Source organism: Astyanax mexicanus, chromosome 13 (assembly GCF_023375975.1).
Source record: "Astyanax mexicanus isolate ESR-SI-001 chromosome 13, AstMex3_surface, whole genome shotgun sequence".
In the NCBI taxonomy this organism is placed as follows: domain Eukaryota; kingdom Metazoa; phylum Chordata; class Actinopteri; order Characiformes; family Acestrorhamphidae; genus Astyanax; species Astyanax mexicanus.
In genome coordinates this window covers 2,003,769-2,029,583 of record NC_064420.1, presented here as the reverse complement: position 1 = coordinate 2,029,583, position 25,815 = coordinate 2,003,769, and the positions used below count along the sequence as shown (strand labels likewise).

The following is a 25,815-nucleotide window of genomic DNA, read 5'->3' as shown; positions in this document are numbered from 1 at the left end:
CGATATAAAAATTAATATATATATATATATATATATATATATATAAACGGTTGTACAGGCTGTACAGCTTGTTTTATTAAAGTATATAAAATCACATTAGCCAGTGTTTAGGACTCTGAGTGGCTGCTTAACACACTGTCCCATTCTGTTACCAATGCTTTACTACTGCTATTAGCATTGAGATCTCACCAGCTGTGTGTGCAGAGTGTGTTTGAGCTTACTTTAGAGAGAGAAGTGTGTGATGACTGACAGCGACCATTCACACACCTGTATTTATAAACCCACCTGAACTCTGGACGGCCGCCCACCAGACCCAGAGAAATGAAATCAGCTCCCATCGACTTCTTCTGCCCGTTATACAGGATCATACCTGGAAAAACGAGGCCGGTGTTAGAGGAGTGAGCATCACCCGGGCTGGGAGGTAAAAAGCATCATCCTCTTTAAGCTGGAGGAAGGAGCAGCATGCTGGAGGGGCTGAGCTGAGCTGAGCTGAGCCGGGGGCGGGGTACGCGGACCACGCGAGCATCATGCCAGGGCACATGCCAGCTCCTAACAGAGCTATTAATCATACTTCTATTAATCATACTGATCCTCTCTCTTCTGATAGCAGAATTAAATATTAAATCTGATTTAAATTAATAATAATAATAATAAAGTGATGCAGATTATGGATGACTAAGAAAACATTTAGTACATTTAAAAGTGTTAAACAAACCAAAATATTCATTTTAGCATTTAGCATTTAGGTGGCCTTTTTTATCTGGGGAGCTGTTAACATTTTTTCTAAGTTTCTGAGGCTGGTAACTCTGATGAAGCTGATGAACCTATTCTGTACAACAGAGGGAACTCCTGCTCTTCCTTTCCTGGTGAATTGGCATTTTGGGAGGACAATATATATATATATATATAACATATATCAGGTTTTACAACACTTCCTTTAACCACAGAATGTGATAGAAATAGTGATAGAAAAGTTTCTGAAATAAAAAGAACATTTTTTAGGCTCAGATATGCAAAAATGTGCATGATGTCCACTACAGAACTTGATTTTATTCAGTCTATTAGCTGAGAAAAAAAAAAAAAAACGATATGCCATATTTTCGCACTATAAGGTGCACTGGATTATAAGGCACATTATTAATAAATGTCTATTTTCTGGTCTATTTTTATACATAAGGTGCATTTTGCTTTTTTTTACAGAACATTTTAATAGATTTTACTCCTGAAAACATATACTCGCCTCTGAACGGCCAAATGGCTTGCGTGGTTAGCGGGTAATGCTAATGCTGCTCCAGCAGTGCTAGCCAGGGTTAGCAGCCGACTACAGGCCGATAACACTCTCTCTCTCTGAATGACCGAATGGCTAGCACTTAGCGAGTAATGCTAACACTGCTGGAGAACTAAACTAAAATTGAAACTCCTGTATAACTCTGTACTTCAGCAGAGTGGCTTAACTGCTCCTTAATACCTGACCGGATTATAAGGTGCACTTTTGATTTTTGGGTAAATAAAAGTATTTAAAGTGCACCTAATAGTGCGAAAAATACTGTAATACTGAGAAAATCAAGTATATTGCAGCTGCCAGTGGTATTCCAGATATCACATCCAATATACTCAATTCATCAGCATACAAGCATTCATTCACATCTTCACTTTACGTGAACAGCAAAAAGCTTCAGAATGATCAGAAAACATGCAGCATCCTCCACAGCAACGTTCTGAAGCATGAGAAGCGTGATGCACTGACTCTGATATCTTCATCATGCCTGCAAGCTCTCAGCCGCCATCTTTAAAACCTACACTGTGTTTCTGTGCACTCGCACACTCGTTTCACCATCACTCACTCAACAGCACACACTACTGCTGCACTGTAACCAAGTCTTACAGCAAAGTGTGCTCTCACACTCAGACTCACCGGCGTACAAAATGAGACCTTCATACCAAACGTAAGAGAGTTGGGGAAAACAAAAGAAAGTGTGAGTTTTAAAAACAGAAAATACAACGATAATGTACGATACTTACAAAAATAAGACACAAATTTACTCTGTGAAATAGAGCTCTGGAAAAAAATAAGAGAGCTCTTCAGTTTCTGAATCAGTTTCTCTGATTTTGCTATTTATAGGTTTATGTTTGAATAAAATGAACATTGTTGTTTTATTCTATAAACTACAGACAACATTTCTCCCAAATTCTAAATAAAAATATTGTAATTTAGAGCATTTATTTACAGAAAATGAGAAATAAATATTTGGTGGAATAACCCTGGTGGTTTTTAATCACAGTTTTTTTTCATGCATTTCTTGGCATCATGTTCTCCTCCACCAGTCTTACACACTGCTTTTGGATAACTTTATGCTGCTTTACTCCTGGTGCAAAAATTCAAGCAGTTCAGTTTGGTGGTTTGATGGTTTGTGATCATCCATCTTCCTCTTGATTATATTCCAGAGGTTTTCAAATTAGTAAAATCAAAGAAACTCATCATTTTTAAGTGCTTTCTCATTTTTTACAGAGATGTGTATCAGCTTTAGAATACAGACTGACTTGCTTTTCTTTTTGTTAACACGTCTTAAAACCAACTCCATTGTTTAACAGTTTAATAATAGGGCACACGGTTTAAGCAACCATCCCAATTGTAACTTTTGAAATAGTTTTAATAATGTGTACGCCTTCCTTTTTTGTGTAATGATTTAATTAGGTAAATCACTGAATTGATTCCCAAACAAGCTACTCAGATATTCTAAATATATCATTTTTGAATGACTCACTCATCACTAGGTGGAACATCCTTACCGTCTACGTTGTCTGGTCTGAAGGTGATTTTGATGCTGAAGGCTTTGTAGGAGTTTTTGACGGTGGGCAGCGTGAGGTACGACAGAGGCTCCTGGCTGAAATACGGCATCACTCGCTCTGAAAAACACACAGCAGAAATGAACAAGACCAGAGATAAGCAGAAAAGGAACAACTTATGCTTAGGAATCGAATTATGCATTGTGGACTTTTGAGTATGCTGAACTTTGACTTTTACTTATAGAACTTATTGCATCTTTAAAGCAGCAGTCTGTGTTTTTTGTTTCTAAACTAAAAGCAGAAGTATTTCTGAGTGGAGAAGAATATGGATAAAATATAGTGTTTAATTGTAGCAGTGTGCTGAAACCACCATCCCTACTAAACCTAATATATTAATTCTAAAAAGAGTTCTTCTTCTGGCCACGTCACGCGTCTTTACGTACTTATTTCACGCGAGCAGCTGGTGGAGCAATGGAGACTTCAGAAGAGGAAACTCCGAGCTCAGTAGCTCTTCCATTCACTCATAGTAAAACCAAAGAAACGAAGGAGTAAAGATTCTGACTGAGCGCTCTCTCTCTCTCTCTCTCTCTCTCTCTCTCTCTCTCTCTCTTTCTCTGACTGAACATAACCTGGAATCGGATTCATCCGCCCAGTTTTAAATGATTCTTCCGCATGCTTGGTGCAAATACCCATTCTCACCAGAGAGGGCCCTAAATCCCCCAATTCCCAAAATGTACGAACATCAGCTTTAAAAAGAGTGCTTCTAATTATTCTACAATTTGGATGCACCCAAACTTCACTCCCTTGTTTCTTTGGTTTTACTATGAGTGAATGAAGTACCAAGCTCTGAGTTTCCTCTTCTGAAGTCTCCATTGCTCCACCAGCCGCTCGCGTTCAGTAAAACTGAGCTGGATCCTCTTTTAGAGGCTGTACGTGTGACGTAAGTACGTAAAGACACGTGACGTGGCCAGAGCCTCTTACTGCATTATAGAGAAACACCGAACTAAACCACTACTTTCACTGAGCTACAATTATAGAGCAGCGCTGCACTACAGCGCTTCACTAAAGCACGGCTTCTGCTGAGTATAATTACAGCTGAGCTCTATGCAGAAGACCGGCTCTGTCACTTTTATTACAGAGATCTTCAGAGTGATGTATTTCCTCTGCAGTAATAATAGTGAGCTGGAGAGAGGACTGACTCACCGTGCACTATCAGCTTGGTAAAGGCCTGCACTTTGCCCTGCTTGTTGGAGGCCGTACACACATAGGTGCCCGAATCCTCGTGGGTAACATCGGATACTGTCAGAACGTGGCCATCCTGTACAGATTTTGGTGGTAGCTCTGCATCCTGCTAAAGAAAGGGAGACACATTGTTATGAAGTGAAGGAGATACATTAAAGCAGTGAATTATTATAAATAAAGGAGCTATGAAATGTTGTTTAAGTCGATAAATCATGGGAAAATATAAAGAGTCAGCCCAATATGGTTTACAAAACCCTTGTGTGGTGTTCGGGTCTGTGGGACCTGTTTTCATTTTTCATCAAATGATACTAAAAAAATATTTTTTCTAACTGACACTCATTGGCATTGGCTCATTTTTTGTGAAAAACATATATCAAAACACATTTTTGATAAACACACACTGTACACCCCCCCCCACACACACACCCCCCTACACATTTATATTACATACAGTATGTTTGACCAAGGGCTAATAAACATTGCTTCATTTGTAAATTTGAAACTAAACAAATTTTCTACTCATATCTTGAGTTTAATTCATTTTCTTTTACATTTTATTAAAAAACTAATAAAAAAAGGAGTAGCACTTTTTAAAAGAAATGTAACATAAGAAAGGTAAAGGGCAAATATTAACCATGTAAGCTGTTTATATTGCTTGTAATTTAGGTGAAGCGAGCATGTGTAAAGCATTTTAATGTAAAATTGCTTAATTTTGCTGAATTAAATACAAGTAACAAAGTAAACGAGTAACAAAAACATGAACACCACACAAGGGTTAAGGATTGAATTTGTCGTTAATATGAAATACCTTGGACCACGTGATTGTGGGAACTGGATATCCTGATGCAATGCAGGGGAAAACTGCATTAGAGCCCACGGTCACTTCTTTCGTTTCAGGCTGAGCAGCAATCTGAGGTAGAGCTTTAATAACACATAACGGTTGCATGGATTAAAGATCAGACTGATCCAAATGATGCATTTTTAGTTGGGTCTTTTAGTAGAATCAGTAAAATATAACATACACTGGATGCTGAGCACCACTGTGGACTGCACAGATCCCACGTCGTTGGTGGCGGTACAGCGGTACTGTCCGGCGTCGGCCTCGGTCACCTGAATGATCCTCAACATGCCTCCCTTTACCTGTACGTGATCAGGCAGCTTGCCCCCCACCTTACTCCAGCGGATGGTGGGCTTGGGCTCGCCGACGGCCTGGCACTCAAACTCCACAGAGTTACCCACCATCACCGTCTGCACCGACGTTCTCACGTTTATCATCACTTTAGGCAGAGCTGTGGCACACAGAGTGGAATAAAGCAAAATCCAAAAGCAGTGTGTAAGACTGGTGGAGGAGGAGAACATGATGCCAAGATGCATGAAAAAAAAAACTGTGATTAAAATGAACTTGTATGAATATGCATATTAACTTTTTTTCACCTTGAATAGTAAGTCTGGCGCTATCCTGGGCCTGTCCGTAGGAACTGGTGGCTCTGCAGATGTAGACTCCCTCGTTGCTCTTTTCAAGGTTCTCAATCCTGTCAGATATTCCAAAGAGATGTGAAATTAAAAGAATTATATGGTTAATTTAACCATATTTAATTGAATTAATTTTTCTTTCTTCCTGTGAAATGTTCCATTTTCTACTAGTTGCAACACAAGCCCAAAGCATGATCCATCCGCCCCCATGTTTAACAGTTTAAGAGGTGTTCTATTCATGAAATTATTAATTTTATTGTTACAAACAAACATTTGCTCGACAATAACTTCACAACTACTTTGTCTACAATGACTTAATCAGCTTCATCAGTTTAAAGAGGTTTTTTTTCAGTGTATCAGGGTCTGGAAGCACTGTAAGCGTTTTATGGAGATGGGGATTTCATTTTCCAGCAGGATTTGGCACACTAATTGGTCTTATATAACAGTAATTTTCTGAGACACTGATTTTTGGGGTTTTATTGGCTGTAATCCATAGTAATCATCAACAATAAAAGAAATAGACACTTAAAATAAATCACTCTGTGTTTAATACATCTATATAATACATGAGTTTCCATTTTGAAATGAATTACTGACTGAAATAAAGTAACTTTTTAAAGATATTCATTCAATTTTCAGTTAATCGAATGATGGATCAACACAAAAATAAAACACTCAGCTCTCAAAAGAAAACCCTGGACATCTGCTGTCACCCACCTCAGAACTCCGTCTCTGACGTGGTGATTGGGCGGCAGGGCTCCTCCCTCTTTCAGCCACTCCAGGTTGATATCTGGGCCTCCATTGGCCGAGCAGGTGAACTCTGCAGCGCTGCCCAGAGCCTTAACATCCACCTGAGGAGATACTCGCACCGACAGGGGTGCTGAGCACACGACACGGTTACAGATCACTGCAGATTACTTACTTCAGTTATAAGCAGTTATTACGATTTTCCCATAATATATAATAATAATAATAATAAAAATCTAATTTAAATACAAAATGTGAATGTACTTCATTAGTTATCTATTTAATTAAATAAGCAGTTACATAACTATATACATATATATAATAATAACTACACCAATACACCTAAATAGCATTTTTATTATTGCCATCATAAGTATTATTATTAATAAAAGTGTATAATAGTTGTGTGTATCAAAAGTGTATTACTGTTGCTTCTATGGCATTCCAAGTGGTTTCTAGGTGGTTACTATCCTATCTATCAGTTTGCTATGGTGTCCTAGGTGGTCTCTTTGTTGTTTCCATCTGGTTCTATGATATCTCTGGTGAATACTATGGATACTTTGCTAACTGGCTGCTGTGGTTTCCCAGGTGGTTGCTATGGTCACAGAGTGAAGTGAAGCAGATTTATTCTACTCACATCTCACAGAAACTTTAGCCATCGCTTCACTGTGGCCAACCTTGTTGCTGGCCACACATTTATAGGTTCCTGCATCATCAGGACTCGCCAGGTTAATCTGGAGATCACCACCCTGCTGCTCGGCTGTGGCGGGCAGAACCCCGCCCACTTTACTCCACTCAAAGCGCAAGGGTGGGGTACCATGAGCCAGACACTGCAGCCTGATAACCTCCCCCACTCTCACGGACACGTCATCCGGCAGCAAGGTGGTGTACGGTGTAGCTGAGGGAGAAACACACAACGTTAGAGCAGGAGTACACTGAATATACTGATGATTACACCATCCTTGTATTTAATAAACACTGCGCCATCGCATTAAAACGCACATGAATGCACTGCCTCTCCCCAACTGGTTGCATGTGGGCGTTACAAAGGCGTTCCCTGCGTTTCAATAAATTGGAAATGGTTTTATACAAGCTTTATTTCCTATAAATATAGTTTAAGTATAATTGTAAATATAAATTATGAATTATAAATATAAATATAATTTCCTATGAGTATAATTATTAATAAAAAAGAGTGTATAATATAAATTATAATATAAATATAATTTCCTATAAGTATAATTATTAATAAAAAAAGAGTGTAAATGTCGCGCCTGGCACTGAAAGCGCATGCGTCTCCCTTGCACTAAGCTCTACCTGCAATTTTCAGTTCCAGGACTACACTACCCAGAACGCACCACACATGGGCTACATTCGCCCACATGACTCTGCACATGGCACTTCTAGAAAGTAATCATTGTAATAAGTTTCACCTGTATTCTCCTGTACATATATATATATATATATATCCCTTCAGCTCTCACTCTTATTGCTGAGTATTGTTTACTATACTTTACTATAAATACTAAACTCACTCTCCACATCCAGCATGATGGTGGCTTCACTGGTTCCCATGTGATTGGTGACATTGCAGATGTACTGTCCTGAGTCCTGCCGTCCCACGCTGGGTAGAACCAGACTGCCGTTGACGATCTTGTGCCTCCAGGGAAGAGGAGCGCGAAGCTTAGACCAGCTGATTGTGGGCTTCGGGAATCCTGAGAACAACAGAGGTGATCCAAATCTGTTTATTTATTCCGGCAGAATTCAGATCCAGATTCACAGAGTAACCCTGGATTAACAGACAGCATATTCACACACTTACCATAACCATCACAGTGCAGGGTGGTGGTAGACCCCTCTACTACCACCTTCATGGGCTCGCGTACGCTGGCACGGGGCACCGTGGGCACGGCCGGTCCGCCCTCTACAATCACTTCAATCCGAGTCTCAGTCGTTCCCTGATTGTTCTGCGCTGTGCAAACGTACGTCCCACTATCTTCAGCACGGGCAACCAGGATCTACAGAGAAGAAGAAGTAGAACATCACATTATTACATTATCACATTATAACTCCTCAGGTCAGTTCCCAGCAGACTCCAGCATATCAATGCTGAAAGAATTTTTTTACAGTACCGTATTTTTCGGACTATAAGGTGCACTTAAAATCCTGTAATTTTCCCAAAAATCAACAATGCACCTTATAATCTGGTGCTCCTTATGAATAAATTCTACCAGTCAGGTATAAAGGAGCAGTAAAGGCACTTTGCTGAAGTACAGAGTTATGAGGGTGAGTTTTTACTAAAGTTTCTCCAGCACTAAGGCTGGGTGCAGCAGTATTAGCATTAGCTGCTAACCACAGCGCTAGCTCTTTGCGGTTCAGAATTGAGTATATTGGACTGCAGTTAAAATTAAAATGCGCTTAAAATCCGGTGCGCTTTATGTATGAAAATAGACCAGAAATAGATGTTTATTGACAGTGCGCTTTATAATCTGGTGTGCTTATTGTCCAAAAAATACGGTAATTACAAAAAAAAAAATTTACATTAATGGAATTACGTGTGAATTTGCCTGTAGTCCTAAGGCTTTATAAACCTTCATAATATAATAAATAAAAAAACCAACAGCTCAATACTGACCTGCAGCACAGCGTTGGACTCCATGGGCACAGGGCTGCTCAGCATGGTCTTGCGGGCGTTGTCCAGTCTGTGCCAGCTGACAGAGGGGCGTGGCTCTCCAGCAGCCTGGCACTCCAGGTTAATGGGGTCACCCACTTTCATGTGCACCGGGCCTGTAGGGGTCACTGTGGCTCTAGGAGATTCTGAAGGGAACATAATGAACAAAATGAAGATTAAAATAATAAAAAGAAAGTGTAACCTGTAGTTTCACTATTATCACATTATTATTACCATACCTCTCACAATCAGAGACACGATACTCTGAGTGATTCCGAAGGGGTTGCTGGCCACACAGCGGTAGGTGCCCTTGTTTTTTGACTGGGCGTTAGTGATGGTGATCACGGATCCATCGGGGCTGATTTTCGCATTATCTACAAAATAAATAAGTGATGTGCAAGTATTGTATTAATAATGTAATTATTGTGACAATTTTCCCTATTGACAGTCCTATTTAAGCTGATGTGTGGATGCTAAGCTCGAATCCTAAAAAAGTTGTTTTCTTTTTTCCCATTTTTCTCCACAATTTATTTATGCCACAACACCAGGATGTTGAAAACTATCAAACGTCTCCTTCAGTACATGTGAAGTCGAACACTGCGGAGTAGCATCACAGCGCTAACACTCGGAGGAAATCACAGCAACTCGGTTCTGATACATCAGCTCACAGATGCAGCCTTGTGCTGATCCACATCACCCTAGGAGTGATGAGGGGAAAGAAAAGAGCGCCATCTACTGTACTGTACCCACCCAGAGAGAGCAAGACCAATCTTGCTCTCTCGGGGCTCCAGCAGCTGATGGCAAGCTGCATGACCGGGATTCGAACCAGCAATCTTAGCCCACTGGATCACTCTGCGTCCTTCTTTAAAACTTTTGCAATGATTTTGTCTCTTTTTTGGATTTTCCCTCAATTTATTATAATTTATTGCTACTGTATCCCTGACCTTAAACAACTATCCTGTTAAGAAGCATCAGCTTAATATTATCTACACAATTAAATAAAATAAATACATAAATAAATCAATAAATAAAACAAATCGAGCTGCATTGGCTACTCTTGAACGTATTTTTAATGGTTTGAGTGAATTCTTAAGATTCTTTAAACCCTAACAGTCTATGTTGTGCAGAATAGAAGCCATAGAACAGTCCCTGGTAGTACTGGTATACCTGGGATGGGCTGGTTGTTGGTGAGTTTCCACTCCAGGCGGACGGGTTGGGCTCCGCTGTGAACTCTGCACCTGAAGCTGGCTGGTTCTCCGAGCTTCACCACTGCACTGTGAGGCTCAATAGAAATGATGGGGCTCTGGAGACCTTCTCCAGATAAAAACAACAACAGTTAACACACAGTTAGCTCAGGACAACACGTACAATACAGTAACAATCGAATCAAATAAAGTTAATCTTATAATTTAAAATGTTATTTATTATTTATTATTATTCAAGTGCATCCAAGGTTTGCTATACTGTATATCAAATCCATCTACTTACTGAAAATATTTATAGAAACACTCTTTATTATTCTTTATTATATTCTACTGTGGAGATGCACGAATACCATGCTTGTTTGCTAGTGGCTGCTGTGGTTTCCCAGGTGGTTCATTTGATGCTGCGACTTAGTGACAGGTAGGTAGATGCTACAGCTTTCCAAGGATGCTATTCCAAGTGTTTTTTCTATGGTGGTTGCTATGCTGTTGCTAAGGAGTTTGAGATTGATGGAGTTGTTGCCATAGTATCCCAGATGCCTACTATGGTGATGTGTTTCCAAGTGATCGCTAGGTGGTTGCTGTGGTGTTACTAAGCAATTGCTATGATAACTTTAGTGGTTATTGGTTACCTGTAAGAACCCTTACATTTCTTAAGGATATTTAAGTATGCCTTTCATGGAACAACACTGGCAAAATCACACTTTGACACAATAAAAAGTAGTCTGTGTGCAGCTTATTTTACTTATGTTACTAAGTATGTATATATTACAAAGAAACACATTCGGCTAATAATGGAAAAAATATGGTTTAGGGTTTAGTGGCTCTTTAACTGATATTTCATCTAGGCATCTTAATACTCTTTAAACACACATGTTCAGTGCAGTGGGTTTAAACTTTTGGCTGGTAGTGTAAATACAAAATGAAAAATAGTACAGTGTATGTTCTCAGAGTTCTGCAGTGTTCACATGGGACTCAAACACATGAAGTAACTTATGGCTAAATGTGAGTAAAATGCTTACGGGAAGACTCAGAGGTGACAGAGACAGATACGGACGCCTGCCGGACGTGTGGACCACCGTCCACCCTGCAGATATACTCTCCAGAGTCCTCCTGAGACGCTCGCAAGATACGCAGCTGCGTTCCAATAACCTACACACACACACACAAAAATTAAGAGGCCACTTCAGTTTCTCTGATTTTGCTATTTATAGGTTTATGTTTAAGAGTGTTATGGTTTCCCATTATCAATGATTATCAATCCTAAATTAAATCAGCATATACTAAAAGAAAAAATCAGGACATATGTCCGTGAGCTCAATCTCAAAAGAAGGTGGATCATGCAGCAAGACAATGACCCTAGGCAGACAAGCAGACTTAAACACGTACCTGGTGGTTGGGGGAGAGGTAGCCATTGGCTCGGCTCCATGTGACAGAAGGAGGCGGGTTTCCTGGAACAAAGCAGTTCAGGTCCAGCGTTTCTCCTTCAACAACAGAGGCTTCAGAGGGCTGGATGGAGACATCACTTGTGCCATGAGCTATAAAAACACAGAAAGATCATAGTTTAGCATTTTAGAACAACCATTATACATATATGGGACAGCAATTCAGCAAAACAAATTAGGAATAACCTAGCAACCACCTGAAACACCTTAGTAACGTTTTATAAACAGCACAACAACCACTTAATACAGCACAGCAATCGCATAGCAAAATCAATAGCAATTCAGCAGTATCCTATCAACAACCTAACAACCTAAGATGACCCAGCAACACCTTAACAACCATTTGGCACAGCATAGCAACAGCTTAGCAACTCCAGCCTCCAGAGATGTTAAATGATCTAACAAACGCTCCATTTCTCCCTATGATAATTGTCAGCATATGTAGAGCAGGGAAGTAATGTGTCGTCTAGCAGAACTATATATACATAGACTTATACCATATGTCTGTAAATATAGTATATGATCACTCAGATATAAACAACTATAAACTAAATATTAGTATTTTTTTTAACTAAAAATTATACAGAAACTACATAATCCCTCTTCATTTCTTCAATGCTCCTAACACTTGAGCAGCACATGCATCCTCAGACCTCAGAGCTTCTGACTTTTGAAGTCAGGAAAAAAGAGACTTGATCGTAATGTAGTGGACTTTGATTTGCTAAAATGTCTTTGTGTGAAAATAAAACATGTTATAAATAAAATAATTAAAAGTTAAATAGAGAAATACATTTTTCTGCTGTCAAATGTCACCTTGTCCTAAATTATTATGTTATTTAATAAGTGTGCACATTTGCACATTTGATTATTTTGATATTCTCATTATTTGAGTATTAGTGTATTTATGACCTGCTACTGTAAGTACTATTTCTTGTGTCCAGATATTTTCCAAGCCATTAAGTGGTGGGCCACAAAAAAAAAAAAAAATCTGTTTTGGAAAATGAAGTGTAATGGGATAGAGTGCTGCTACAGTAGCACTAGTAGCTCTCCAGCCCAGAGGGTAGTTGAACCCAATTGCAGAAAAGTTGATCTCAAAGCAGGTAAACCCAAGAAGAAAGGATTAAAAAATAAATAAATAAATAAATGTACACCGCTTCTCACGTGGGATCAAACCCGTGTCGTCAGGGTCGTGCTCCAATACACTACCGCTGCCCCGGCTAGTGAATTGGGACACGGCCGGAAAAAAAAAAAACGCCCTTATAAGGAGATAGGGAGCCCAGGAACAAGCAGAAAAGCCCCTGTCATATAGAATCATTATCTGTTTAGTACCTAATACAAACTTGCTTTTTTAATTTTAAAATAAAAAATAAAAAAAAAATAAAATGGGATAAAAAGGAATTTTGCATATTTATTTTTGTGGGAGTTTTAGTCCTAGACCCCCTTTTTATAAATCTTTAAATAGATTAAATAAATTTATAAAGCAGTGAAAAGTCACGGGATGCTAGTACCTGTCCCATGACATTTGGCATGGCACTATTTGCGACAACTTAAAAATGCAGATCACAGTATTGATTAGCTTACGTTCCACCACAGTGACCTCGATGCGAGCCTCGGAGGAGCCCACAGCGTTGGTCCCCACGCAGAGATACGTCCCACCATCTGACCTCTTCATATTCGGTACGGTCAGAGTCCCGAAATCAGTGCGCTCCACTCGGGCCTGAGGGGGAGGAGTCAGACGGGAGTGGGCGGGGTAAGTGTGGGTTATGGTTGATGAGTTTATAACATATTGCAATCAATGACTGTAAAAACCTGTCAAAAAGAGTCATTTTACCTCCATCCCTCATCAGATCTTACCTGACATGATCCGAGCAGGACTATATTAATGTAAATAATAAAAAGAAAGTGGAAGCCGTGGGAAGCCGTGGGAAGCCGTGGGAAGCGCTTGTGAAACAGTGATGTAGTTTTTACATTAATGCTTTTAGCTTCTGATCTGTGTGATGCGATTTGTGCTTATGTGTCTTGGGTACAGTATAAGGCGTGAATGTTAGACTCCACAGAGGCCAGTTCTCTATTTAATAATAATAATAATAATAATAATAATAATAAAAATATTTATATAATAATACTCACTGATTGCAATGATTAATAGCATCAGTGCGGTTGATTAGATTAGACATTGGACAAAGTGAGATGTTACATGATGACAAGGACAGAACATGGTTAGAGGCGTTGTTATTTTCCTTAAAGCAACATTGTGTAGCTTTTGTTGTTTTTTCCCCTATTTTTCCCCGGTTTCTGAATCAGTTTCTGTTTTTGCTATTTATAGGTCTATGTTTAAGTAACATTAACATTGCTGTTTTATTCCATAAACTACAGACAACGTTTCTCTCAAATTCCAAATTAAAATATTGTCAATTAGAGCATTTATTTATAGAAAAAGAGAAATGTCTGAAATAAAAAGAGAGATGCAGAGCTTTCAGATAATCAAATAATGCAAAGAAACCAAACAAGTTCATATTCATAAAGAGTTCAGAAATCAATGTTTGGTGGAATAACCCTGTTCTCCTCCACCAGTCTTACACACTGCTTTTGGTGGATAACTTTATGCTGCTTTACTCCTGGTGCAAAAATTCAAGCAGTTCAGTTTGGTGGTTTGATGGTTTGTGATCATCCATCTTCCTCTTGATTATATTCCAGAGGTTTTCAATTTGGTAAAATCAAAGAAACTCATCATTTTTAAGAGCTCTCTTATTTTATACAGAGATGTATTTGTACATTAAAATGAAGGTATGAGGGCAATGAATGGAATCTATCTGGCATCCCGGGGGTAGAAGCTGCTTAGCTGTAAAGCACTGAAGCGGTAGTGATTGCTCTGAGAAATTCAACAGTTTCTGCGTGGCCGACCGACAGACCTGAGAAACAAAGGCTCGGAAAACAGAGTTGATGCCGCGGCGCCCCGAGGGCCACACTAAAAAATACCACAAAACAGCCCATAGAGATCCCCGGCTCTCCAGAACCACGGAGCATCACAGCCTCTTATATAACCCAATCCATCAGGCCATATAGTATAACCCTAGTCCTGATCCTGGAGTCGCACTGTCTTGGTTTATTTTGGATAAGAATGTAAATCAAACAGCTGACAAATCGTAAATGCAATATGTAAACTTAAACAGAGTCTTCCAATTAACAGCTCAAACCAGGTGTTGGTCCATCACTGCAAAATATGATGGATATATTGGCAACTAAAGTCATCTTATACCTGATTTTACACCTATAGTAGGTTTGCTTTGCTCTACATAATTTCATGAGTTTGTAAATTAATAGAAGATAAAATAAAATCTCCTTTGGTTTTGATTAGAAGCAACGCAATTCCGATGTTCTCTATGCTTATTGGTCAGACCTGTCTTGGATGGTGCAAAAACTTAAATACTAATACAGGATTGAAATGTGCATATAATGCGATGCTCATTGCTATCTTACATCCGTTGCTAAAAATCTATTTTCACGCCTTCCACCTGCGCTGTTTAAATAGCAACAGCACTTATATCTATGTATGAATATATCTATGCTGCTGGTCATGGTGATGTGGAAATGAGGTAAATCTCTGGCGTATTGCTATCTTGGCAACGTAAAACACAGGTGAGTGTGCATGTTCTCCTCCTCCACCAGTCTTACACACTGCTTTTGGATAACTTTATGCTGCTTTACTCCTGGTGCAAAAATTCAAGCAGTTCAGTTTGGTGGTTTGATGGTTTGCGATCATTAATCTTCCTCTTGATTATATTCCAAAGGTTTTCAGTTTGGTAAAATCAAAGAAACTCATCATTTTTAAGCTTTATGCTTTCTTCTTTTTTTTTTTTTCCATACTCATGTTCCCTGTCTGAACAGGGAAAGTGCTGAAAAGGTGGGACTGATAGACCAGGACCAGGACCAGGACCAGGACTAGGACCAGAAAACCAGAAAAACTACACCCAAAAGCTTCCTTTAACTATTTCCTTTTCACTGATCACCATTAAATCATTATACACTAAACATACGTTCCCTGTAGCTACAGATTAATGATGGTTTGGACGTCTGGGACATTTGGGAGTTTTTGTTTTAGAGCATGCACTTAGTCGACGGTGATTCAAGTGAGCGACGTGAGACAGGTGAGATGTTTGGGGGGGGGGGGTGGCTTTAGGCAGGGTGGAGTGAGACAGACGGCAGACAGATGGACAGACCTGCAGCTCCTCAATACGTCTCTGTAACACATCGAGACTGTTGGACTTAAACTGATGGAAACCGTGAGAAGGAATGGCCTGAACAAACGTCAAGGAGACAAGATGGAACAAACGAACAAGAACACAAACAAAAAGGGGAGAGATGAAACGGTCAAAAAAAACAGAACAGCTCAGCACAATCCTCAATACAGAGATGATGCAGACGAGAGAGAAGAAGAGAGGAGGAGCGAGGAAGAGGAAACAGGTGTATCTCACCTGCGGGGGGAGCGTCCCACCCCTCTTCTTCCAGGTGAGCCCGGGGCTGGGCGTGCCCCCGGCCCTGCAGTACAGCCTCAGCGTCTCTCCCTCGTGAAGCTCCACCTGCTGTGGGCTCACCTGAACGTGGGGAAGACTGGCACCTGGAACATGAGCAAGAGATGCTGAGGAGAATGATGAGGATGAAAGAAAATATCTATCGATATTGCATCATATCACGATAATTAGCTTCGCATTACTGTATCGCTTTTCAAAAAGAAAAAAAATACACAGATATCAAGTGTATATAATGATAAGATTGGTGTCAGAAGTGGTTCATTTTGTGTTGTGTTTAATCCCTGAACACTAGATGGCAGCAATGCACCCTGTACTGTCTTTTAATGTTCTAATTCTAATAAAAGTAAAGCTTTTCTTCTATTCAGAATTCATTAATATGATAGTTTGTTATAAATTTGATTAAAACAGTAATATCACTGTAACCCTCTGTATCGTGATATATATTGTATCGCCAAGGTCTTGCCAATACTCAGCCCTAGACGGCAGCAGAAGCCAGTTCCAGCACATGGAAGGGTTCATGGAGGTATGAAAGAATGGAGAAATGCACAGGACTATAACCAAAGCAGCACACTACAGTAGTGAGCAGTAGTGATCACTAGTGAGCAGGTAGGGGACGGACGTACTGTGGACGTAGAGGACGGCGCGGGCTGTGTGCTCTCCGTGGGTGTTGAGGGCTCGGCAGATGTAGTCCCCCTCGTCTGAGCGATCCACAGAGGTGAAGGTGAGAACGCCACCGCGGATAACAGCATTACTGCTGATGCGTTTACCCGGACCACCTGAGAACCAGACACAGTAAAATCCACATTGTATACTGGGGTATACTGGGCATTTAAATCAAACACGTCATGTTGCAATGTTTTGAGTCTTGACAGAAGAAGTAGATACACAGCGCTGTCTCTGTGTCTATGTGAGTGACAGGCTGCTGCTGTCTCCATACCTGTCCACTCGACGGCGGGGGCGGGGTTTCCACTGGCGATGCAGCGGAACTCTGCACGCTGACCTTGCTGGATGGTGAGAACTGGTGGCTGGATGGTGGCCACTGGCTGGGAACCCTCACCAGCTACAACACGGTACAGGGAGGTTAATCACACACAGAACAGAAGCTTATCAGACTGGAGAAGCAGACTACCTACTAGCAGCACACACCTACACCTACATCTACGTCTACGCATGAGGTCCAAGTCAGCTGTGGTTTTAATTTTCTAAGATCATGTGATTGGTGGCTGTATCGTTTTTTTTTTTATAGTCTAAAAGATTGTTTTTGTTTATTTGTAGCAGTTACAAAAAAAAATTGGATATCATTGAAAAAAAAAATACTTTATTTTAAAAGTCAGTATCTCAGATAATTAAAATACTATATAAAACCAATTTGACACTTTTGGCAGTGTGGGCAGTGTGCCTAAAGTAGATGCGAATTTCATTTTCCAGCAGGACAAGCTGCTTGGCAAGCACGTGAGATTTTTTGGGTTTTCATTGGCTGTGAGCCATAATTATCAACAATAAAATAAATAAACACTTAAAATAGATCACTATGTTTGTAATACATCAATATTATATATATATATATATATAAGTATTGGACACTTTTCTGTATATGTTTATTATTGTAGCTACACTTTAATTGTGAGAGACAGAGTCCAGAAGAAAAATCTAACAACTAATAAATAAAAAATGTTATCACCTACCAACCAGTACGGTACCAATCAAAAGTTTGAACACACCTTAAGTTCAGTGACTTGTCTTTATTTTATTTAAGCGTTTTAGCATTGTATATTAATACTAAAGTCCAAATCCAAACTTTGCTCTAATACTTATTATGGATCAGTCATTAAGGTCAGTCAATTCGAAACATGTAAAGAACTTTGAAATTATCTTCTTTTCATGATGAAACTGGCTCTCATCAGGACTGCCTCAGGAAAGGAAGAGGAAGAGATACCTTTGTTACAGATAAGAGCACTTAAACGCTTCATAATGTTTTTTTTTTTTAACACTTTTCAGTTACTACATAATTCTTTATGCGTTTCTTCATAGTCTGATGAATCACTACACTATTCATTTACTATGTAGGGAAAATAAATACATAAATAAATAAAAACTTTAAATGCCTTACTTGAATAATATTTTAATTATGACGTATTTTATTTACTTTTCCTTTTTTATTTCCTTTTAATATTTTTTAATTAGGTCTAAATCATGTTTTATCCATGCTTTATTCTTATTTTATGGATTTTGACTTCTCTTTGCATTTTCTAATTTGTAAAGCACTTTGAATGACCATTGTGTATGAAAGGTGCTATATAAATATAGCAAATATATATCTCTTGTCTTGCCAATAAACTGGGGACTGGAATAAACAGCTAACCCAGACTTTGTCTACACTAATCTGGAGGTCACTGCTTCTTAAATAGTTCAGAAGTTTAATAGTTCAGTAGTGTAATCCCTGAAGGTCACAGGGAGAGTCCAGCCTGCTGTCGTGGGTCTGTTGGCAGCAGACAGGCTGAGTGAAGATGACCCAGATGAGAGGTGACGGGTCAGGCTGGGCAGTGCCAGCTAGACTGGGCGCTGAGCCCCGGCCTCTGTCTGCTGGGATTGTGGGGCAGCGGAGCAAAAGAACAGCCCCTTTCACCCAGAGGAGAGAAACACAGGCCTGTTTAATCTCTGTGTTAAACTCCGGTCTGCAGACTCTGCTGAACTTTATTTTTCCCATAACTCTGAACCATGGCCAATGCTCAGGCTCGGGAACGGGAACAGGAACTAGTAGAACGGCTAGTTTACAGTGCTTATGATTGTGTAAATGTGTGTGATGCAACTTTTAGCATTTTAAACTGGATTAAAAAAAAAAGAAAAATCTGTATCCTCTGCCTGTCTATAAACAGCACTGGTAAAAGCACTGGCAAAAACTACAAATGCATCTCATAAAATGTGAATATTATTAGTAAGTCGTTCTTCACTCTTTGTAAGACTTATTATAAGAAATCTTACTAAGAAAAAAAAAAAATATATATATATATATAGTTTAATATAGGCAGAAACATGTAAAAAAAATAAATTATATCACTGAAAAGATACTTTATTTCAGTAATTCATTTAAAAATGTGGAACTCTACATCTATATATTATAAAGAGGTATATAATAGACACACAGATTGATCTATTTTAAGCGCTTATTTTTTATTTATTTTAATCTTGATGATTATGAATTACAGCCAATGAAAACTCCTGAATAAAAAAAGTCCTGCTGGAAAATAGAACATGACAAATTTTATGGAGATGCAGATTTCATTCTCCAGCAGGACTTTTCATTCGGGAGTTTTACACTGCCAAAAGTAACAAACTGGTCCTATATAATATTCAAATTTTCTGAGACACTGAATTTTGGGTTTTCTTCTTGGCTGTAAGCCAATCATAATCATCAACAATAAAAGAAAAATATCAACACTTTAAATAGATCACTCTGTGTGTCTATTATACACATCTATATAATATATGAGTTTCACAGTTTGAACTGAATTACAGAAACAAAGTAACTATTTTTAATGATATTCTATTTTTTTTAGATGCACTAGTATAAACAATTTGAGATGTTTATGTCTATTTTAAGCAATCTTAGTAAGATTTCTTATAATAATTGATCTCACAAAGTCTTACAAAGAGTGAAGGAAAGACTTAAATCAAGCAAAATCACTGATTATTTGACTTCAATTTGGACACATGAATGAGAATAATAAAGTTTAAATTACTTAATAATACGTGATAAGAAGAAAATTCTAAGTAACACTGATTAAGATCATTATTCCCAAAATAAAATTCCTAAAAAGTAAGATAAAAATGATTTTATTGCCTTAAAATGAGATAATTTCACTTTAAAAAAAAAAAAATTGTTGTTTCAGTGTGAATGATGAATGTAAATATAATTTAAAACAGATTTATATCCATTAATTCAGTGATTCAGCCAAGCGAGCTGTGCTGGTGATTGAAGTCTTGGGCGACGGGACGAATGAAGACACACAGTATGATGTTTGAAGCACAGCGCTCACTACTGGTGTTTGCTATGCATCGCTTGCTTGCAGAACAGCATGTTGGAATGAAGATGAGCAGATGAAAAAAATGAATGAGGGACTCCTCTCCAGTCTGACTCATGTCCTGAACGTTCAGGTCAAGATATATTTTAGCTCAAAGCTCTTGCTAATCAATGAATTGTATTCTTGCAAGCGGCATCTTAAACCACACACTACTGCACTACATAGTGTTTAAAAGAGGGAAATTCATTAGTGAAGCATTTAAAGCACTGAACTGAGATCTACTGGCAATATATATATTTATACAGAGATATATAGACATATTTGCAGCTTCAAAATACAATTCATTACGTTTGATTATGCAAGTACTGTGTCTAAAGCCGTTATGGAGGGATAGTGTATGTACAGTTATACTATATACAGTATATTCTGCAAGGACATGTTTCTACTTCAAAACATATAGAGAGGAGTCCCCCATGTATGAAAGCATGCAGCATTCCTGCACCAATCGACCAATAAAGGTCAAAAACTCAAGTAATGGCCGTGTATGCAAGGAAACAACTACTGATATCTGACTTGGAGTTGCTTGGAGAATAATAATAATAATAATAATACATTTTATTTGTAATGCACTTTACATTTCAAAGAAGTCTCAAAGTGCTACAGCGTAAATAAAATCAGAACAAACATTTAGAAACAAGTGGATAAAAAACAACAAAAAAAATAAAATAATAATAATATGACTAGAATAATGAATAATGAATTTATTACATTAATTTATTCTGTGGTTAATAAATATGTTTAGAGCCCTGCGTGTTTTATTCTGCGTACATTTACCACCTGAACAACACTGGGTCCTCTGAATTACAAGATCGTTATAAAGAGTCGTAACTAGTAAAAGGCTAGCTTTAAGCTAATGCTAATGCACACTGAACTGACGCCATAGCACAGGAGCAGAGAACGGGAGCAATCCGGCAGAGATACGACACCGGCGAACTCCAGTTGGACCACATTTATTCATTATTATCGCAATTCTTCTTCTTCTTCTTGACAAAGGACCATTTCTTTGCCGATGTGCTGCGACATCAGTTCAGCGTGTAGTAGCATTAGCTTAAAGCTAGCATTATTTTCATTAAGGCTCTTAAACGATCTCGTAATTCAGATGATGATCCAGTGATGTTTAGGAGTAAAATGTACTCAGAATAAACGCATAAAACAATAAATGGTTAATCTGAACTTATTTATTTAACACAGTGAAAGAGGCCAGTTTTGGAAAAGCCAATTGATTTTGCCAATGACAAAAAAAAGCAGCTTAGACACGGAACCCCAAATATGGGCATAAGAGAACTACAGAATGATGCAGGACTGCAGTGGTCTATGCAACTCAACCAGAAGCATCAACACGAGATGCATTCTTGTCCACCCATCTCATACACGTGATATTAAGGTCAATAACTCAAGCTTTTTAACTACATTGATTATCAAAAAACCAGTTTAAACCATTTGAGGTCAACAAAATCTGGTCTTGAGCTGTATTCTTCAGCAAGGAAAGTTTTGACATTTTTTAGAAACAATTGACCATATGTTATCTACAGCAATATGTGTCATAATAAAGAAAATATAAGTGTTAAACTCAGATTTAAACGACTTCCTCATGTTTAGTCTGTGTTTACCTTGCTTGCATAGGCATTACTTGAGCAGGTAAATAAATATCCATGCTGAGGATGATGCTTGCATGCGTGAGAGAAGGAGAGATAGATAGGTAGACAGACAGACAGACAGACAGACAGATAGACAGACTGACTCTGCCACCGGGCTGAGGAGAGAGAGCCGCGCAAACTTACGCTGTCTATGTCCTTCAAACATTTCATAGGCTGTGTAAAACATCTCAGCATTAGCTTCTGTGAACGAGGGACAGGTAAACACCGGCAGGTGAGTCTCCAGAGCATTCAGTACCCCAGGCTAGCAAGAACATTAGCCTTCCAGTCATCAAACCCAGCCCAGCTAATCTCCGGCAGCTAATCCAGCGCTAACTCTCATTTTCCCATTTACACCACTTTTTACCACAGATATACGATTACACCTTAAAAAAAAAACCAAAAGATAATCAACTAGCCTGTACTCTTATAGAGCTGTATTTATCAGGAATTATCAACGTCTCATGTATAATAACTAATGCTTAACTTGCTAGCATTGACGCTGGGATACTGGAGACAGCAGCTCAGGAGATTTCGTTTGTGTAAAGTTAAAGCTAAAGTTAAAACTATGTGTTTTAAGGGACAGCTTGGTGAAAAATCGACTTCAAACCATTTTCGTCTTATCACCTAACATATTCAATGGGCAGAGATGGTACTCAATAGAGTCTAAAGTAGATTAGCTAGCTAACAGTGTGCTAACTGCATACTTAATTCATCAAATAGCATAAATCAAACTCTAAGGTAGCGCTAATATAATCTTAACAGCTAGCATAGCATAGTTTTACAGGGCCAGTAACTGTGCAATCGTGCACAGTTAGTGCTTAGTTCATGTGTTTTATACATATACAGCTAGCACCTAACGCTAATAGGCAGGTGCTAAGCTTTCCCAGTTTAAATAGTAAGGTTACATAAGCCAGCTGCTTTGGCATATATAACCTAAAGGTGCCTTATAAAGAATAAAAAATTGTTAACAAATTAATTTTGTTATAGTTACATAATGAGTCTGACTGATGGATCGCCGCTATGTGAGTCAACTGAGGAGCTTCAAAAGTGGCAACAGACATCAGGGAAACTGTGCAACTTTCTGGTTAATGGTGGAACTGCACATTTAAGACAAGTAGTTAGATGTGTGTAGATGGATGAAGAAGAAAAACAACTGTGACTACAACATTATGTCAGAAGAATAATACACAAATAAATACTATAACAAAAAAAAAAAAATATATATATATATATATACAGCTCTGGTAAAAATTAATGTAAAAAATATATATGTATATTTTGATGTTTCACCAAACTATTCCTTTAAACCCATGTCAGGAAAGCCAATGCTGTTTCTTGGAATATCTTAAAAAATCTATATAAAAAAAAAAATGCTGGTTAGGAAGGGAACGATCCTGTTGGTTTAAAATCAAAATCACACATATAAACATCCCAACAATAAAACACAATATTAGAGAATATATGCAGATATATATGCATGATGGAAATGAGAGCATGAACAGTATTGCACAACATGCAGGTTAGTATCCATAAACAGTTAAGAGCAGAACATCTGTACAATCAAAATATTAAAACAATATATAATACAGTCTTAATACAGCTTGTGACTGATCCAAGGCTGGTTAACAGTATTAAAAATATACATATATAAATATATATATATTTGTATAAAATTCACACTCAAGTTCCCAATGTAAATGCGGTATATCATTGATTCAATCAAGTCAGGTCATTTTTTATTCATTTTAATACATCCATTTCACAGTTTCTGTAAAATACACTGGAATAGTAGTTATCATAATTGGGTTTGTCATTTTATAAAATATCAAATATCATAAAAAAAAAATCGCACACAAAATTAAATACACAATTATCTGTTTAATTTTGAACAAATATGGAAAATGTGAAAAAAAAAAAAAATCATAATCTAATGCTACTGGACGATATCTGATAGAAATTGAAGCACCAAAGTAGCCTTAAACATAAAGTCAATAATTTTCCTATTTATCTCCATATTTTAAATCTGTTTTAAGGTCAAAAAATAAACAATAATAAAATAAAAATGGTGCTAACAGCATCATTATCTTATTAAAGTAGTTCTTATCTTTAATGCTCAGATAATAAAATAAATATGGCATCCACGCCAAAATATACATATTTTGGAAGAATATTAGTGTGTAATTCCAGCAGATTCACAAAATTCAACATCCATAAATACATAACACATGTTCTGTCTGAATCATCTGTATCATTTGAAATTTAAAGATGGAAAATATTCCTTGTACAAAAAATACATCTTAATAAGTTTTACGACTGCTTGAACTGCTTGAAATTCCCCCAATATATATATTTATACACATAGATGACCAAATATAAAAAGTTAAGTCCTAAAGAATGACACATTCACACTGCTGTGTTGGATATAGCACCATTATAATAATAAAACACAACATTCAACATGAGGAGTTAAAGGAACAGCAGTATTATTAATATTAATAACAGTATTCGCTCAGTTCCAGTGGTTTGGGGTGAATTTGCTGCAGTCCTCTGGCTTCTGGAGGCGTCTGGTAGTTTTTTTAATGCGTCTACTGTAGTTCATGACAATACCTCATCAACCACTCAACACTATCCCCTGTAAACCACCTCAGGAGCTGCCCTAAGCCCTTTAGAAACACCAGCTAGTGGACAACCACCCGGCAGAAACATATAAAACCACCACCACAGCAAGAATCATACAGGAAGCCCACACCAGTGTTATTTCACCGTCTCTAAAAGTGAGAACTTTCATAGATTACTCATAGATTACTCCAGTGTTTCTCAAGCTGATCTGCATCCCCTCTGTCAGAGAGCACAGAACATTACTATGGACAGTGATTCAGATAAGAAATTTTATTGGAAATCAACATTTTTGGACGAATTAAATATTCATTTTCATATTTCAAATTTTGCTAACACTTTGGTACAAAAAGAGTCCATTAATTAACATTACTACTTACTACAGAACTGAGGAAAGCATTAACAAGATGTAACAAAATAAAAAATATATTTTTTTACAATAGATAGAAAATAGTGCTAATTAGAAATTCTAAAAATTAATTTCCAAGGTCTAAAAAGTGAAAATATATGAAAAGCGCAAACAAAGACAATCAGGCTATTTCACTTATATGTAAAAAAAAAAACTATAATAATTGGGAAACACAATTAACAATAATTTCAACAGTAATAAACATTGATAATTGGTAAAGCAATGTCTCAATTAATCATTAATTGACACTAGTTAAGGCATTTTTAATCATCAAAAATGTTTTAACTAATGTCTTGCCTCTTTATTATTTACAACTTTCATTTACTCTCACACATGAAAACGTATTAATGTTTAATAATGTTTTATTAAAATAATGTTCTCAGGTCATTTAAAAATACTGAGACATGACTTTACCAAATGAACAATGTTTTTTACTGTTGTAAGTCCTGTTAATAGTGTTTTCCATTTTATGTATAAATTAAATAGTGTAAAAATGTCATTGTTCGGTCTTTTTAATTATTTTCACTTCTATTTTAATATTTTCAGGCTAAAATATAGACCTGGGAAAACACTATTTCTACACTGTTTTCTATCTTTCCTCACTTTCCTCACTGCATAATGTTAAAAAAAATCTAATAATGTAATTCATCTTATTCAAAGCTAACTGAAAAAAAAAATAGCTGGCAAATATTTGTTGCATATAGAAAATAACAGAAAACAAACGGACCAGCTCATTTATGTAAAGCCAGCTCAGCAATTAGGGATTTGCTGAATTAAATGTGTATAAATGTTTAATGGTTAAGTGAAGACTAACATATATAGAACACATTTACACTTTAACCTGTGAAAACTCCACCCACACCAGCACAAACTCTACTAACATATTACTACAAATGCTTCCCTGTGAAACTGTGGAGTTAATATAAAAGTACATTAGCCTGAAAAGTGTGTATATATATAAGAATATCCCAC

The 25,815-nt window shown here is 37.7% G+C and overlaps 1 protein-coding gene across 9 annotated transcripts in view; it reads right to left on the bottom strand.

Annotated features, from left to right (window-relative positions):
• Window positions 1–25,815, bottom strand: part of hspg2 (heparan sulfate proteoglycan 2) — a 159,934-nt gene that overhangs the window by 20,134 nt on the left and 113,985 nt on the right. For 5 of the 9 annotated variants that reach the window (XM_022677111.2, XM_049462688.1, XM_049486523.1 and 2 more), the window contains 22 exons: window positions 21,963–22,019; window positions 17,037–17,159; window positions 16,723–16,875; window positions 16,043–16,185; window positions 15,788–15,865; window positions 13,149–13,284; window positions 11,512–11,660; window positions 11,145–11,274; window positions 10,088–10,231; window positions 9,160–9,294; window positions 8,885–9,066; window positions 8,072–8,267; window positions 7,785–7,964; window positions 6,887–7,147; window positions 6,220–6,382; window positions 5,464–5,561; window positions 5,052–5,318; window positions 4,838–4,950; window positions 3,991–4,138; window positions 2,791–2,907; window positions 1,916–1,933; window positions 286–370 (listed from right to left, as the gene is read on the bottom strand). In XM_022677111.2, the coding sequence (XP_022532832.2) occupies window positions 286–370; window positions 1,916–1,933; window positions 2,791–2,907; window positions 3,991–4,138; window positions 4,838–4,950; window positions 5,052–5,318; window positions 5,464–5,561; window positions 6,220–6,382; window positions 6,887–7,147; window positions 7,785–7,964; window positions 8,072–8,267; window positions 8,885–9,066; window positions 9,160–9,294; window positions 10,088–10,231; window positions 11,145–11,274; window positions 11,512–11,660; window positions 13,149–13,284; window positions 15,788–15,865; window positions 16,043–16,185; window positions 16,723–16,875; window positions 17,037–17,159; window positions 21,963–22,019 (3,076 nt within the window). The remainder of the gene's footprint in view (window positions 1–285; window positions 371–1,915; window positions 1,934–2,790; window positions 2,908–3,990; window positions 4,139–4,837; window positions 4,951–5,051; window positions 5,319–5,463; window positions 5,562–6,219; window positions 6,383–6,886; window positions 7,148–7,784; window positions 7,965–8,071; window positions 8,268–8,884; window positions 9,067–9,159; window positions 9,295–10,087; window positions 10,232–11,144; window positions 11,275–11,511; window positions 11,661–13,148; window positions 13,285–15,787; window positions 15,866–16,042; window positions 16,186–16,722; window positions 16,876–17,036; window positions 17,160–21,962; window positions 22,020–25,815) is intronic. The other 4 variants (XM_049486520.1, XM_049486521.1, XM_049462687.1 and 1 more) reach the window with 4 other exon arrangements.